General features: G+C 36.0%; 1 protein-coding gene across 5 annotated transcripts in view; it reads right to left on the bottom strand.

The window, feature by feature from the left end:
- Positions 1-14,846, bottom strand: part of KIFAP3 (kinesin associated protein 3) — a 114,005-nt gene that overhangs the window by 54,393 nt on the left and 44,766 nt on the right. For all 5 annotated transcript variants that reach the window (XM_045583236.1, XM_036442882.2, XM_036442884.2 and 2 more), the window contains 5 exons: positions 13,324-13,424; positions 4,521-4,629; positions 2,215-2,327; positions 1,641-1,806; positions 747-872 (listed from right to left, as the gene is read on the bottom strand). In XM_045583236.1, coding sequence (XP_045439192.1) covers positions 747-872; positions 1,641-1,806; positions 2,215-2,327; positions 4,521-4,629; positions 13,324-13,424 — 615 coding nt within the window. The remainder of the gene's footprint in view (positions 1-746; positions 873-1,640; positions 1,807-2,214; positions 2,328-4,520; positions 4,630-13,323; positions 13,425-14,846) is intronic.

Below are 14,846 nucleotides of genomic sequence, written 5' to 3'. Positions count from 1 at the left end.
GGGGGGGGATTATGATAATTAGAATTAACTTCTAAATAAACTTTTCTGATTAGAAATCAAAATATTAAAAAGGATTTGTACAACATAGGAGACCCAAATACAAAGTTCAACAGGAAGAAGAAATGACGGAATATTAGTTGCTCAAGGCTGATCAGAGGAAGGCAATGTCTAAAATGGTCCTGAATTTCTTTCCCTTTAAAACAAAAATTTATCTTTATTAAAGTATTACAGATGTCTCCCTTTTTTTCCCACTGACCCCGTCCACCATACACCTATCCTGGTTAGAAAATCTTTTGGATAGTAGCTGAGAATGTGAATAATCTAAGAAGTTTAAGCATATACATGCATAGATTGGTATTTCTAAGACTGAACCAGAAAAATCAAAGATATGAGGGAGAGCCTTTGGTATGGTAGACAATAAAAGGATGGACTCTAAAATTATAAACCTGGATTTACTAGTGACCTATTCAGGTTCAGAAAGAAAAAAGCTCACAAGTTAGTATCCTAGATTAAGATAAAATTTAGCACAGCAGTGTTCTCAACTCTTTGATATTATTCTAGCTAATCCCAGTAAGAGTTATATTTAATTCATTTTTCATAACTATATAACTTAAGTTGCTATAAGATCATTAATGTATCAAGTTAAATAACATTATGATTCCAAACTCTATTCATATTTAAGAATATAAACTAATAACCTATTAATATATTAGCATACAAATAAATTAAGATAAATTGTAATTCACCATTCAGCAGTTCAATGAGTGCAGGGATTATCCCAGATTTGGCCAGCAATGCAGCACAAGAGTCATCCATAGACACAGTTCCAATCATTATCACCACTTCCAAAACAAGGTCATCTTCTGCAGTCCCTGATAAAGTCAGATCACAGAACATCTTCATTCACAGAAAATATAAAAGATACTAAGAGCTAAATAAATTCTTATAAATCCGTAAGATGGTTATATATCTGTCTTTTTCCAAATTTCCATGTTTGCTGATGATGGTTCATGGTGTGAGGGGAGGGCAGCAGAGACATAGAAATTACTCTTTGGAAATACAAATGAATGACAATTTAAACACAGAAAGTAGAAGACTCACTTGGACACTCTAAAGAACTTTGTGTGTGTGTATGTACATGGTTTGTAGAAAGGGTGGCGTTTGGTCATTTCAAAAAGGCAGTATTTAAAAAATAAGAAAGAAGGCAGCATGGGAACGGGAAACTAATATTAATTGTCAGGGAAAAAGAATAAGATTGGCCACTTACTGGGAAAAAGAAATTAGAACTTGAGCCCAGCTGGCTTGGCTCTGTGATTAAGCATCAACCTAGGAACCAGGAGGTCACAGTTCGATTCCAGTCAGGGCACATGCCTGGGTTGTGGGCTTGATCCCCAGGGTGGGGTGTGCAAGAGGCAGCCGATCAATGATTCTCCTTTATAATTAATGTTTTATCTCTCTTACTCTCTCCCTTTCTCTCTGTAATCAATAAAATATATATTAAAAAAAGAAAAGAAACTAGAACTTGAGAAATAAGAGAAAAATTGTCACTATAATAATGGCCACAAAATTATGCTCTAGCAGCCTTATCCACAACATAAATAACTTCATGGTAGGACTAAAGTAAGATGCGCAGCAGAGACCTGGTTTCAGTTTATCCTTGAGGTATGGAACCAGCTTGTACTCCTTCAGCACCAATTCCCAGTCTAAGTCTGGAATGGTCAAGTTTGCAAGTGTTCCCAAACACTCAATCACAAACTCCTCCTCTTCATCATTGGAGATCTGGGCTGCAAGATCCCCAACATAATCCTGTAGAAAATACAATTTTAATACAAATTTAAAAATGATTTCTGCAGGAGAACCACTCTAATAATTCAACCCTTTGGAAAGAAAAGTAAGTATCAAATGTGATTCTCTTCTTTTTAATAATCTTGAGCTGAATTACTAGGGGAAGCCCTATGGTGAACTGGTTTAAGGCAAGAAAACTGGAGTGAGTACGGGAAGGTTAGGAGTAGGAATCATAAAACAAAAACATCATAAAAAACTAGGTTTAATTTCTAGGAATTACTCTTACAAAGAAGTTGTTGATAGAAAAACCAATGTGGGTCATGAGTTAATATTTGAGGAGAGCTCAGTAAAAGTTATATTTCCAAATGGCTCATTTTAAAGCTTTGATTCTCAGGCCGTTACTATAGACAGGTCAAAAATCATACTTACAATAAATAAGTTTTTAGTTGGTCCGTCGTGCTGGGAGATGTTTCTAATCATTTTCATTAGCAGCGGGTCCTTGAATTTCAGTGCTCTTTTCATGAGCATCTTTAGCCCATTTCCTGGTACAGAAACACCAAAGATTCCCCAGTAAAAATAAGGTTCACTAAGTTAAATCAATTTTTTTATAGTTCACAAAAGTGCCATAATTTATATGCAGTAAAGTGCATAAACCTCAAGTGTTCAATAGATTTTGGTGGTGGTGGTGGTGATGGAGGTTAATCTACACGTGAGGATATTTTGTCTGTTGACTTTTTCAAGGAATGGAAGGGAGAGAGATTGGGGGAGACATAGAAAGAGGAACATCAATGTGAGAAAGAGGCACATCAATTGGTTGCCTCCTGCACATGTCTGATCAGTTTTGGGTATTGAGCCTGCAACCAAGGTCCATGCCTTTTACTGGGAATTGAGCTTATGTCCCTTCATGTTCAGGCCAATGCTCTAAAAGCAACACAGGCCGGGGCTCCAATAGATTTTCAAAAAATATTTTTTTTTAATTGATTTTCGAGAGGAAGCGGGGGCATGGGGAGAGATAGAAATACCAATGACGAGAGAGAACCATTGATCGGCTGCCTTCTGCACGCCCCACACTGGGGATCAAACTCGCAACCCGGACTTATGATATCGATATATGCCCTGACCAGGAATTGAAGACTGAAAATCAAAGACCAGAAATCAAACTGTAACCTCCTGGTTCACATGTTGGCACTCAACCTCTGAGCCACCTAGCTGGGCCTCCAATAGCTTCATTTTGATAAACGTATGCTGCCATGTAATTCACAAACACAACAACATATAGAATATTTCCATTTGATCCAGAATTCCCTATGCCCAGCCAATACTATTTCCCAAATTCAATCACTTTTCTTCTTTTCTTTTCCTCTTATATTCCTTCTTTTTCTTCTTATTAAACAGATTAATTTTGCTTGTTCTAGAATTCCACATAAATGCAATCACAGAGTATGGGCTTTAGTGTATGGAATATGGGCCACACTCTATTTAAAATTTTTTTTAAATGCACATGCTGGTTGACCTAGAAAAACTACTTCTAGGAATTTATCCTAAGAATATAAAAAATGAAAATGTGGAAAACCTCAGAAAAGGGAAAATCACTGCTTTGTTGTGTCACAGAAAAGAAGTGGCAGAAAATTAAACAACCAAATTAGCAGATTAAACTATGGAAAATCATTTAATGGATTACTTTGCAGCTATTGGTAAGTATGTTTTATAAAAGTATTTAACCACATGGAATGATATTTCTTATATTATTAACTTAAAGAATGCCACAATACATAAAGAACACCATTTTAATTAAAAAAAAATAAAAAATAGAAGCAGCCCAGCTGGCATGGCTCAGTGGTTGAGCGTTGACCTATGAACCAGAAAGTTACAGTTTGATTCCTAGTCAGGGCATATGCCCGGGTTGCAGGGTCAATCCCCAGTGTGAGAAGTGCAGGAGGTGGCTGATTGATGATTCTCTCTCATCGTTAATGTTTCTCTCTCTCTCTCCCTTTATCTCTGAAATCAATAAAAATATATAAAAAATAAAAAAATATAGAAGCTTTGCATCAAAATTTTACCTAAAATTACCTCTAAATAAGGGAGAGTAAACACTTAATTTTTTCCTATTTGCTTATTTGTATTTTAAAAAAAATATATTTTATTGATTTTGTACAGAGAGGAAGGGAGAGAAATAGAGAATTAGAAACATCGATGAGAGTCATCAATCAGCTGCCTCTTGCACACCCCCTACTGGGGATATGCCCGCAACCAAGGTACATGCCCTTGACCGAAATCGAACCCGGGACCCTTCAGTCCCCAAGCCGACGCTCCATCCACTGAGCCAAACTGGTCCCGGCTATTTGTATTTTTTGTAACAAACATGTATACTTTTCAAATAAGAAAAAAACTATCAAGAGGACTCTGAAATATCATAATGCATGACAAGCAATTTTGCAAAAATAATACAGAAACAAATACCTAACATATTTGTATTATACTATCTTACATTGCAATGAACTACTCTGCAAATTAAAAGTTTTGTTTCATATAGAAAGTATTCTTAAAAATCAAATTTCAATTAAGGGTAACTGACCTTGTTACTAAAGGGTGTTTCTACTCATGATATCAGAATATTCTGAGTCTATCTGACCTTTTAGGGTTATAGTTGTAATTTTACTTCCTTATTACCTATTTTCCATCATATGCCAATTGCCATATGATAGAGGTTATCTATGAAGCTCAAAGGCACTAACCTTCACAGATAAGCTGTACATTCCTTTTATTAGCAGCAAGATTAATGCAGAAAGAAATCAGTTCCAAGTCAATTCGTTCATCTGAACATTCAAAGAGCATCTTCATTAACTGTTAAGAAGCACAGGGAATATTTTTACTCAAAAAGATACAAAAAAACCCCCCAAATCACTATTTTATCACAATGTGTTATCTTCGATTGCAATATAACACAATTACATTTTCAGTACATAGCTGTGGCACACTTCTTATTGAATAACAAAATGAATTAATGGTTAATGAACAACTACATTAAATATAAACTTCCAAATAAAGTGAAGGATACAGAAGAAATATCAAATAAAGCCTATGCATTGAAGGAATTTAAAATTGTGCAGAAGTAGAGCATTCTGAGCAAAGAAAACACCTTGGCCAAATTTACAAACAGGAAAGAACATGATTCCACTGAAGAACTAACAGGAGATAAAGCATGGTTGGAGTGAGGGAAACAGTGTTGAGAGATAAGATGGTAAAAGCCAGATCACAGGGTCTTGAAGTACATGTTAAGGGTTTAGGGCTTCTAAAGATAACGGAAAGCCATTAAAAGATTCTAAATAAGGAAAGTGTCAGGATAAGACACGGGTTTTAAAAATATCTGTCCAGTGTAGAAGATAGACTGAAACAGGGTAAGAAAAACACAAGAAAATCAGCTAGAAGGCTAGAAGAAACATGCAGGAAGATGATGGCTTCTTGGACTAGGGAGAGGAAGGCTAGAGCTATATTTAGGAAAAAGAATCAAAATGGGATGGAATAACTGACTAGATGTTGAGATATTGGAGAGGAAGGGTCAAAGATGACTCTAGGTTTCTGTACCAACATGGATAGTGGTGCCAACATTTATCAAAAAAGAGAAACTAGAGTAGGCACGTTAAAGGGAAGATAGTAATTTTGGTTTTAGATATGTTGAGTTTAAGCAGCCTATTTAAGAGTTTAGTATGGCTATTCAATGAAGATAATAAAGGCAAGCCTGAATTTAGAAGAAATGTTCAGATTGGAGGTATAATTATAGGAATGCCACATATGCTTGATAACTGAAGCTGCAGGCTGGATCCAACTATTTGGGCATGGGTATAAAATGAGAAAATAATTCTATTTAAGGTTAAGAATAAAGGGAGAGGGTCAGAGAAGTAGCAGATAGAAAAGTAGAAAGGAAAAGTAGGCTATCTATGCCATTTAGCAGTAATCTACGTTTTTCATAAGAGATAGAGGTTATCATAAAAGAGAAATGAACAAATTTTGTGCTGTAGTTTTGAGAAGCTAGTCTTCTATTATTATAGTAAATTGGAAAATTAAGTTATTGTATATTATCTATATACTAGAGTTCTGGTGCATAAAATTTGTGCACTCAGAACCCTCAGCCTGGCCTGCGCCCTCTCATGGTCTGAGAGCCCTCAGGGGATGTCTGACTACCAGCTTAAAACAAATGAGGGAGTGGGCCTAAGCCGGCAGGTGGACATCCTTAGTGCTGTGCTGCCCAGTCCTGAACCCGGCTCAGGGCTTCTGTCTGAGCAGTGCTTCCCCTGCATCGACGGTCTGTCCCCTGGTAGTCAGTGCACATCACAGTGAGCAGTTCAGCAGCCTTAGTATATCATTGGCATGTTATGCTTTGATTGGTTGAATGGCCGACCAGACAACTTGACACTTAGAATATTAGGCTTTTATTGTCTTGTATAATAAAAGGCTAATATGCAAATAGACTGAATGGTAGAACTGAACAACTGGTTGTTATGATGTGCAATGACCACTAGGGGTATGCACAGAACATGGTGGGCATCGGCCACAGTGGGATGGTGGAGCAGGTGAGCAGGGGCGCCAGACCAAGATGGGGCACCAGTCACTGTCATTGGGATGAGCCTCTGGTGGTTACTGAAAATTCTTTGCTCCTGCACGCTGTGGTCCTGACTGGTGCTTGCATCTGCTGCCGGCACCGGCCTTGTTCGCATTCACTGATGGCACCAGAGCCGCTGCTCTTACCCGCTGCTAGCCCAGATCACTCAGTGCTGTCAGTGGGTGTGAGTGGCAGCTGCCAGCCCCAATTTCCCCTGAGGGCTTCTCCATCTCCCTCTGCTCCTGAGAGACAATTGTGGCGGCAGCTCCAATCGCTCTGCGCCATCAGAGGGTGCGAGTGGGGCCGGTGCTGTCAGCACGTGGGAGTGGTGGCGGTGGGAGCAGGGGACCAGGGCTGTGGCATTCAGGAGACCAGAGGCTGCGGCAGGAGGGGCTGGGAAGGGCTGTAGAGGATGGGCTGAGACAATCCCCCGTGCCCCACCACAGCCTCACAGCCCATGGTTCCTTTCAAGGTGCATGAATTCATGCACTGGGCTCCTAGTGTAGGATATAAAAGTCTAAGCAACTGAACGACCTAACAACTGAACAACCAGGCAACTGGTTGCTATGATGTGCACTGACCACCGGGGGCAGACGTTCAATGCAGGAGCTTCCCCCTGGTGGTCAATGTGCTCCCACAGTAGGTGTGCCGCTCAGCTGACCGGCCCATCCCAGCAGCACACCAGCTCGGTGGCAGCCACTCTCTCCCTCAGAAGTCCTGTAGGTCCAAACTCTGGAGAACGAGCCAGACACCAAGGAAATGGACCGGTGCCACTGGCACAATCCCAACAGCGCTGCTGCCAACCTCGAGCATCATGGCCACTTCCCCTCCCTACATGCTCCACAAGAAAGAAATGATATAAAAGTGGCTGTCAGGTGGCTCCCGATAACCAATGTGAATATCAGTGGGAACGGATCTGGATCCCAGGCCAGCAAGAGTATCCTAGAGGGCTGATTGCGTCTGGGCTCCCCCCCCCACCCAACCCCCTTGGGATGGGCTTCATGCAGGGCTCATGACTGGCGAGTGCTGCTGCGGTGGCACAAGCCCCTTCTCATTGGGACTGACTGGGTGTGAGCCAGTGGCAGGCATAGCAGGGCCGGGATGAGCAGAAACAGCAGGAAGGAGCAGCGTCGGACTGCAGGTTTTAGCCAGAACCCTGCAGATCACCCCGAGAGACCCCGCCTGTGCATGAATCTGTGCACCAGGCCTCTAGTGTAAAGATATTTTTCTCTAAGTCAAATTGCTAACAACATACAGAAGTTAATTTATAAACTAAAAATTTCTTATGCTTCTCAGGACAATACCTTTTTAGACCAACATGCCTTCCTGAATCCTGCATGCCTTATTTATTATATAAAAAGGCTATGGTCGTCCCACCATCACGCTGTAATGACTGATCAGCAGGAGGCTGCATGCGCAGGGTGGGCGGGGTTACATGTGCAGTGAGGTGTGCATGGGTGGGCGGGGGACTCGTTCTGGGTCCCACCAAGTCACGGACTCTGGGTCCTGGGTCTCACGCGATTTCGCGCGTTGGGCCCCTAGTATCGAGATATATATATATATATAGTATATATATATATATATATATATATATATATATATATATATATAGTATATATGTGAATAATAACTATTTGTTGACTGGTTAGACCCTATTTTGTTAAATCTTGTTTTGGTTATTCTCTATGTTAGTTCCAGATAATGTCTAAGTTGCAAGAAGGATACACAGTCGCCACACAAAAATCATGTGTTTCTATGTGCTAGCAATAAACAATTGGAGAGCAAAATAAAAAACACAAATCCAAAAGTGAAATACTTATGTTTAATTCTAACAAAACTATATGTATATACAATATAATTTGCTATACACTGGAAACTACAAATTCTATAGCAGGTTGACATGTATCATGCCTTTTTCCAGAGGGCAGCTCTTTAACCCCAAATGTTGCTGCTACTGGAATCTTTGGGTAAAGAATTGTTAAATACTTAATAATGTTATAGGCTAAAAAATTCTATGGCAAAAATAAAGTAATCTAAATCTATTAGATATATATATATAATAGATTTTGCAACTTTTCTATAAATTAACTGCCAATTAAAATTAAATTATAATTTAATAAAAATGTAAGTGACAATCCTCCAGTTAATGAAATTAATGTTTGTCATATTCATTAAAACCTACTATGGATTTCTTCTAAACTCTTACTGATATAAGATGTTTTTTGTAGTAACAAAATGTTATATCAAAGCAAATCTTTAAGAAGGCAAAATATCTGTTATCTTCTTGAAATTAACCTTGTGGTATGAAAACTTCCCTTAGAAAATGGGGTTACAGGTGATATGTTTAGAAATTGAGGATTTTTAATTTTTGTAATGTCCATGTTACATCCTGTGGTGAAATAATCAGGAGCTAGGTTTAAAAAAAAATAAGGTATGATTTGAAATCTTATCCAATACCCACCCCCCAATATCAAGAGAAATCAGGACTAAATGTGAATTAAATGTATCATGATATCGAATTAGTTTTTCATCATAAGAAAAAGAAACACTTCAATTTTAATTAAAGCATTCACATTTTAAAGTAATAGTTTAGTTCAAACTCCATGTGCAATATGATGTCTTTAATTTGATTGCTACCCATGGCACTTCAAAAGTAAGTGTAATTGCTGACAACTAGGAAATATTAAAACTAGATTTGTTCTGCTTTAACTATGTCCATTGTCATCTTTTACTAATTTAACAAGAAGGCACTATAAGGGCTTCAGTCTGTGCGATGAAGAGGCAATAGTGCTCAATCAGACAAGTCCCATATTGAGTATCAGATACCAAAGACCCACGACTGAAATCACTGTGTCTAGACTCTCTGGCACCTGACTTTACTTATTTACCAGTGACCAGAGGCCAACCCCCACAGCTCTCTGTGTTCACATACACCTCTACCTCCCCCAACCCCCTGCCCAAACATCTTTGAATGATTATGGCAGAACTTTGCATGCCTCAGGAATCTCCTCTGACTGGCTACTCCCTAGCTCTGCTGTTTGAAGTGATGCTCTGGTTTCTGAACTTCAGCAGATAATGGCAGGCAGGAGCAAAGGGGGCTGTCAGAAAGGACGTTTACCAGCATTCAGCTAAAAAGAAGCATGCAGATCAAAGAGGGGCCAAACAGGACAACTATGGTGGAAAACATGTGGATCACTATGAAGATCCCTGCACACTGTTCTAGGGTAAAATATTAAATAACACCATGACATCATTACCTAAACATGCACTTTGATTGGCCACTCTATTACCAATAAATACTTTTATGAGCATCTGGATGGCATTCACACCTATTTAAACAAAACATGCGTCTTAGAGGTCTAAATAACAATGAACTGTTAATGTGTACTTTTAACTATTATTAGAATACAACTATTAACTCCTGGTTACCCCAAGTATGCTTACCTAAAACAATTTACCCACTGAGACCATTAAGATCATATGTAAAGAAAAGACTTGCCCTGGCCCCAAAATTTTGCAGAATACTGACAATATTAGGAAAAAAAATTAGAATATATTGGATAATTAGAGGCAATAAAAAAGTACAAAAGAAACAAAGCAACATAATATTGAAAGACGTTATAGGGCACATTGAATATATAATCAACTATGCTGAATGTTAAATAATTTTCAAAAGTGAACTCTAATCTAATTATGGGTTTAACCTATAAAACACATATAAAAAGAGCAGTATTTAAATTGGACTATGAATGGATCCAAAATAATGAGAAAAAGATCTCCTATTTTACTAATAGGACCTTACTTTGTGTTTTACAGCTTAGGAAAGCTCCTTAATATATCTCTAATGTAATGAAAGAATCTGACATACTTTATACTCTAGTCACTGATATGAATGAGTGCTGAATCTTTGCTTTCCCATTTTCAAAGTGATTACAGCCTTCTCATTTGAAAAATTTATTTGTGTACTTGACAATCTTTTTTTTTTAACCATATTCACTAAATAAAAAATATGCATAATCTCAAAGTGAATTGAGTATTGTATTAACTCCAAAATATTCTGAACCTCAGATATAATTTTATTTAAATAAATAATAAATCTATTGTCACAAAGAAGTTTAAAGCTTTACTGGTGCTTTAAACATTAATTTAAAAAGCCAATAACTATGAAAGGACTATCTTTTTAATTCCCGAAGGAATTAAATTGAATTCCAGATATGCTTCTGATGATTCTTTTATAATGAACCTGGAACTGGGTGGCATATCAAGCCATATCAACTTTTCCCTAAATATATAAAAATTGAGCCCTGTAAAGTACAAGCTATAGGCTGCATAGCACTTTAGGAACAAATATATTCTAGAGTATAATTTGGTTTCTCATAATGTGACCTCATACTAAAAAGCTTCAGGATATTTATGACATAATCTGATAATATAACCTCATCTAATTCTATTAGGGTTGAAGTTTTAAAAAGATAAAATGTTAAATACCAAGCGAGTTTTAGAAGATTCTGTTAATAAAATATACCTTATTGCAAAACCTTATTGCAAAAATGTTTGATGTTAGAAAATTATCTGGCAAAAAAACATGCATAAATATTGTTCTAAAAGCTCTCAGAGATTTTCTACAAATAAAATTATCAACAAATAGAAAATAAAATGTCTCAAAGATAAATAAAATAGGTTTTTATTTATGATTCTTTATTTAAAATATTTATATTTTATGTCTGAGATTACACATTCTAAGTGAGAAGGGTAACTCCAAATTCAAGATTCAACAAAATTAAGTTTCCATCCCTTTTTACTTTATATTTCTCTCTTTTATTTATTTAAAAAAACAACAACTATAATCTGGATAAAAATAGTCAATCTAGGCAAGAATATTATTCTTTTTGGCTGCTTTCCAATTCATATCCTGTAGTCAATGAAGTTCTGACACTAAATGGGATTGAAAAAGGAACACCCTTTGAAACTGCCAAGGAGAGACCCTGGGAACATGTGGAGTGAAACTGTAGTAAATCACCTGTAATCTCCCTCTGACATGGCTACTCTTTTATTGAAAACTTGTTTGACAAAAAGCTTGATTACACTTCACATTGGCTACAGTCTGACATGCGTTATCTTTGTAAGAAGCCTTGCCTTGTTAGATAAAATATGCTATATATTCTTTAAAGGAAGTCTATTTCCTATAAACACACATAACTTGCTTATCTCCTGACATAAAAGGCTAAAAAGTTATCCTTAAGAGTTTACCAGTTGTTAATTGTATGTAGATAAAGTGTTAAAATTCTAAAACACAAAATTCAATTTCAGAATTTTCTTACTGATTTGGGATGAACAGAAGGAGGTTCAATTAATAAACAGAGAAGTTATGGCCTATTTTTATTACTTACTACTTTTCTAGTAATACAAATTTAATAACATACATTATGCTAACAAGAAAGTGCCTTTTAGAAATCTTAAGAGCAATTAGTTTTAATAAGTATAAACTATTATTCATATTCTAAAGTGCTTTTAAAAGTGTTATTTTATTGTGTATTATACATTCTGTAATTTTCCTTTATCTATTTTAGAAAATCATTTTATAGAAAATAATGTAATATTAAAATCAGCCAACCAGTGTTTTAAAACAGATAACCAAATTACTGGAGCTCAGTTTAATAAAGATTAATGGAACACTAGTTATTCTCTGAATGTAAATTCCCTAAGAGTAAAATCATATGTATAAAATCTCTACCCTTACAATACATGCAAAAAAAAAAATCACTAAACTCTTTCAAGTAGATTTTAAGATATAAAATGAAATGTATCTGATAATATAACCTCACCTAATTCTAGCACTGAGACCAGTGCTAGAAAAAGTTTTATGAAGCATTTTTCTATCAGCAAATGCAAAGCACTTAAGACCATCAACCATAATAGAATTAAGGGCAATTGACAAAGTTGGGAAATGTTTGTAATATGACAGAGTTTAAATAGTTACCTATCTATATCTTATTTATTAATCATGAAAATATTAACTTGAAAATGAAAAAACTGGCAAGAGACATGAAGAAATAATTTATAATATGGATAAGAAACATAAAAAATGTTCAATCTCACCAATATTTATAGAAATGTAAATAAAAAGACACTTCATTTTTAGAGAAATGATAATATCCAGTGCTACTAAAAGTGCAATGTTAGCTGGAAATATAAACTTATGACTTCTTAGAAGGTAATTTAGCCACAATGCATTAAATACAAAAAGTGTTCATGCTTTTTGACCTAGTACTTCTACTTTTAGGGATTTAAACTAAATAAAAATTAGAGATATGGATAAGCATTTGTATACTATAATATTTATCCCACATTTTTTCAGTTGCTTATACCTTTACTTCTGTTTTTATGTTATAAACCAGAAAAAAACTAAACATACAATTTAACAATATTTAAATTATGGTACATTTACACAACAAATGTTATACAACTATTAGAAACTTTTGAAGAATATTCAATGACTTGGGAGAATACTTATGGTCTGTGTGGTAAATAAAGCAATATGTAATTATATAGAGCATATAATCCCAATATATTATTATTTTTTAAAATTTATTTATTTATTTAAATTAAATTATTATCTGTGTACATATTTAAACATTGCCCCCCTCTCATGCATACCCTCCCTCCCCAGAGTTTTGTGTCCATTGGTTGTACATATAATCCCAATATATTATTTTTTTTAACAATGTAAAGGAAATGTACCAAAATGTTAAATGATTATCGCTGCATTTGGGATAACAAAGTTATTTTCATTTTATACTGTTCTGTACTTACACCAAATTTATATTATAATGGGTTAAAAAAAATTTTTTTTTTCAGGAAAAGGACATTTGGGAAATGAGAGAAAAGTGAAAAAAAATTGTTTGACTGTTTTTTTTTAAAACACTGAAATGACTTACCTGTGGTATACAGTCAGTGTATGCAAACATTGATTTAAAACGGTCATCCATGCTTATGTGGTAAAGTACACACATTGCTATCTGTTTGTAGTTTTCATTGCCTAGGAATAAGAAATCAAGGAAATGGTGATTGATATTTATATGATTAAATTTTTTGGTATAACTCACTCCAATTAATACATTAAAAATTTAGAATACTGAATCAAATCCTTATATAACCCTCTTCTAGAAAATATTTCAAGCTCCCTATTTCAATTCCCAAGTCTGGAGCAAACTATCTGTGAAATATTATAAACTTCCAAGAGATAATGTATATCTTGAAAGATATATTTTTGGATAAAAAATTAGGCCCAAACCTAAGAATTAATAATTTTCAGTAGCCCACTATAAAATTGACCTTCCCATCCTTATTTTTTAAATCAAAATATGTTATTAACACTTTCCTATAAGGCTCTGCTGTCCCAGAAGTACAGGCACCCCATACTACAAGGCTCCATTCTCATAAGAACTCTTCATTGTTCTCTCATTCTCAACGGGTTATAAACTCCTTAGCAAAAATAAACTTGAGAAAAGGAAATCATTACAGTACAGATTATTGTCATCAGTGTATGTTCCTCTACCACCACCACTACCACCACCACCACCACCACCACCACCACCACCACAAATTTCTTCCTTCTTTTTTTTTTTAAAATATATATTTTTTTATTGATATTTTAAAGAGAGGAAGGGAGAGAGATAGAGAGCTAGAAATGTCGATGAGAGAGAAACATCGACCAGCTGCCTCTTGCACACCCCCAACCAGGGATGTGCCCGCAACCAAGGTACATGCCCTTGATTGGAATCGAACCCGGGACCTTTCAGTCTGCAGACTGACGCTCTACCACTGAGCCAAACCAGTTTCGGCTCTTCCTTCTTTCATAGTTTCTTGGATGTAACTGAATTTAACTTCTCTCCTAGAGTGGAGAATGGTCATGGAGGAGATGGGCTACTAAGAAGAAGAAAGGACACACAGAGAGAAGTCTGAAAACACTGAAGACAAACCTCCCAACTAGCTATATTACTTCATATATCTTTAAGCAGCACGTGCCAGGCAAATAAAACCTATAGGAGTTTCCCCCCTTGTTTGGGCTGAGCACAACTGAACAAAAGAAACTGGAATATGACTAGCACTATGCCAGAGACATTTGTTCCTCGAGGAAAGCGTGAAAGGAGGTGATGACAGATCTAAGGGACTACGACACTGAACTCGGAAGTCTATATAACCCAACTTGCTGATACTTCTTCTAGGTTTCTTCTGGGTAAAGATTCCCTAGAATTTAATCAATTGATTCGCAAATATCTATGAATCTTATTTTCATCCCTTTTTATATTTACTTAAGGAGTGAAAAAAGACGTCAACTGACACTTGTCCTTTTATTCAGAAAAAATGTAAATAATTCATAAATGCCAGTTACCCAGATGTTACACTGATGATTCTAATCCAGTCTTGTTACATGCCACATATTCCCTTTATCCTCTAA

This window comes from Pipistrellus kuhlii, unplaced genomic scaffold (assembly GCF_014108245.1).
Source record: "Pipistrellus kuhlii isolate mPipKuh1 unplaced genomic scaffold, mPipKuh1.p scaffold_m20_p_18, whole genome shotgun sequence".
NCBI classification, from domain to species: Eukaryota; Metazoa; Chordata; class Mammalia; order Chiroptera; family Vespertilionidae; genus Pipistrellus; species Pipistrellus kuhlii.
The sequence above is the reverse complement of the archived record's forward strand: the minus strand, read 5'-3'. Positions and strand labels throughout refer to the sequence as shown.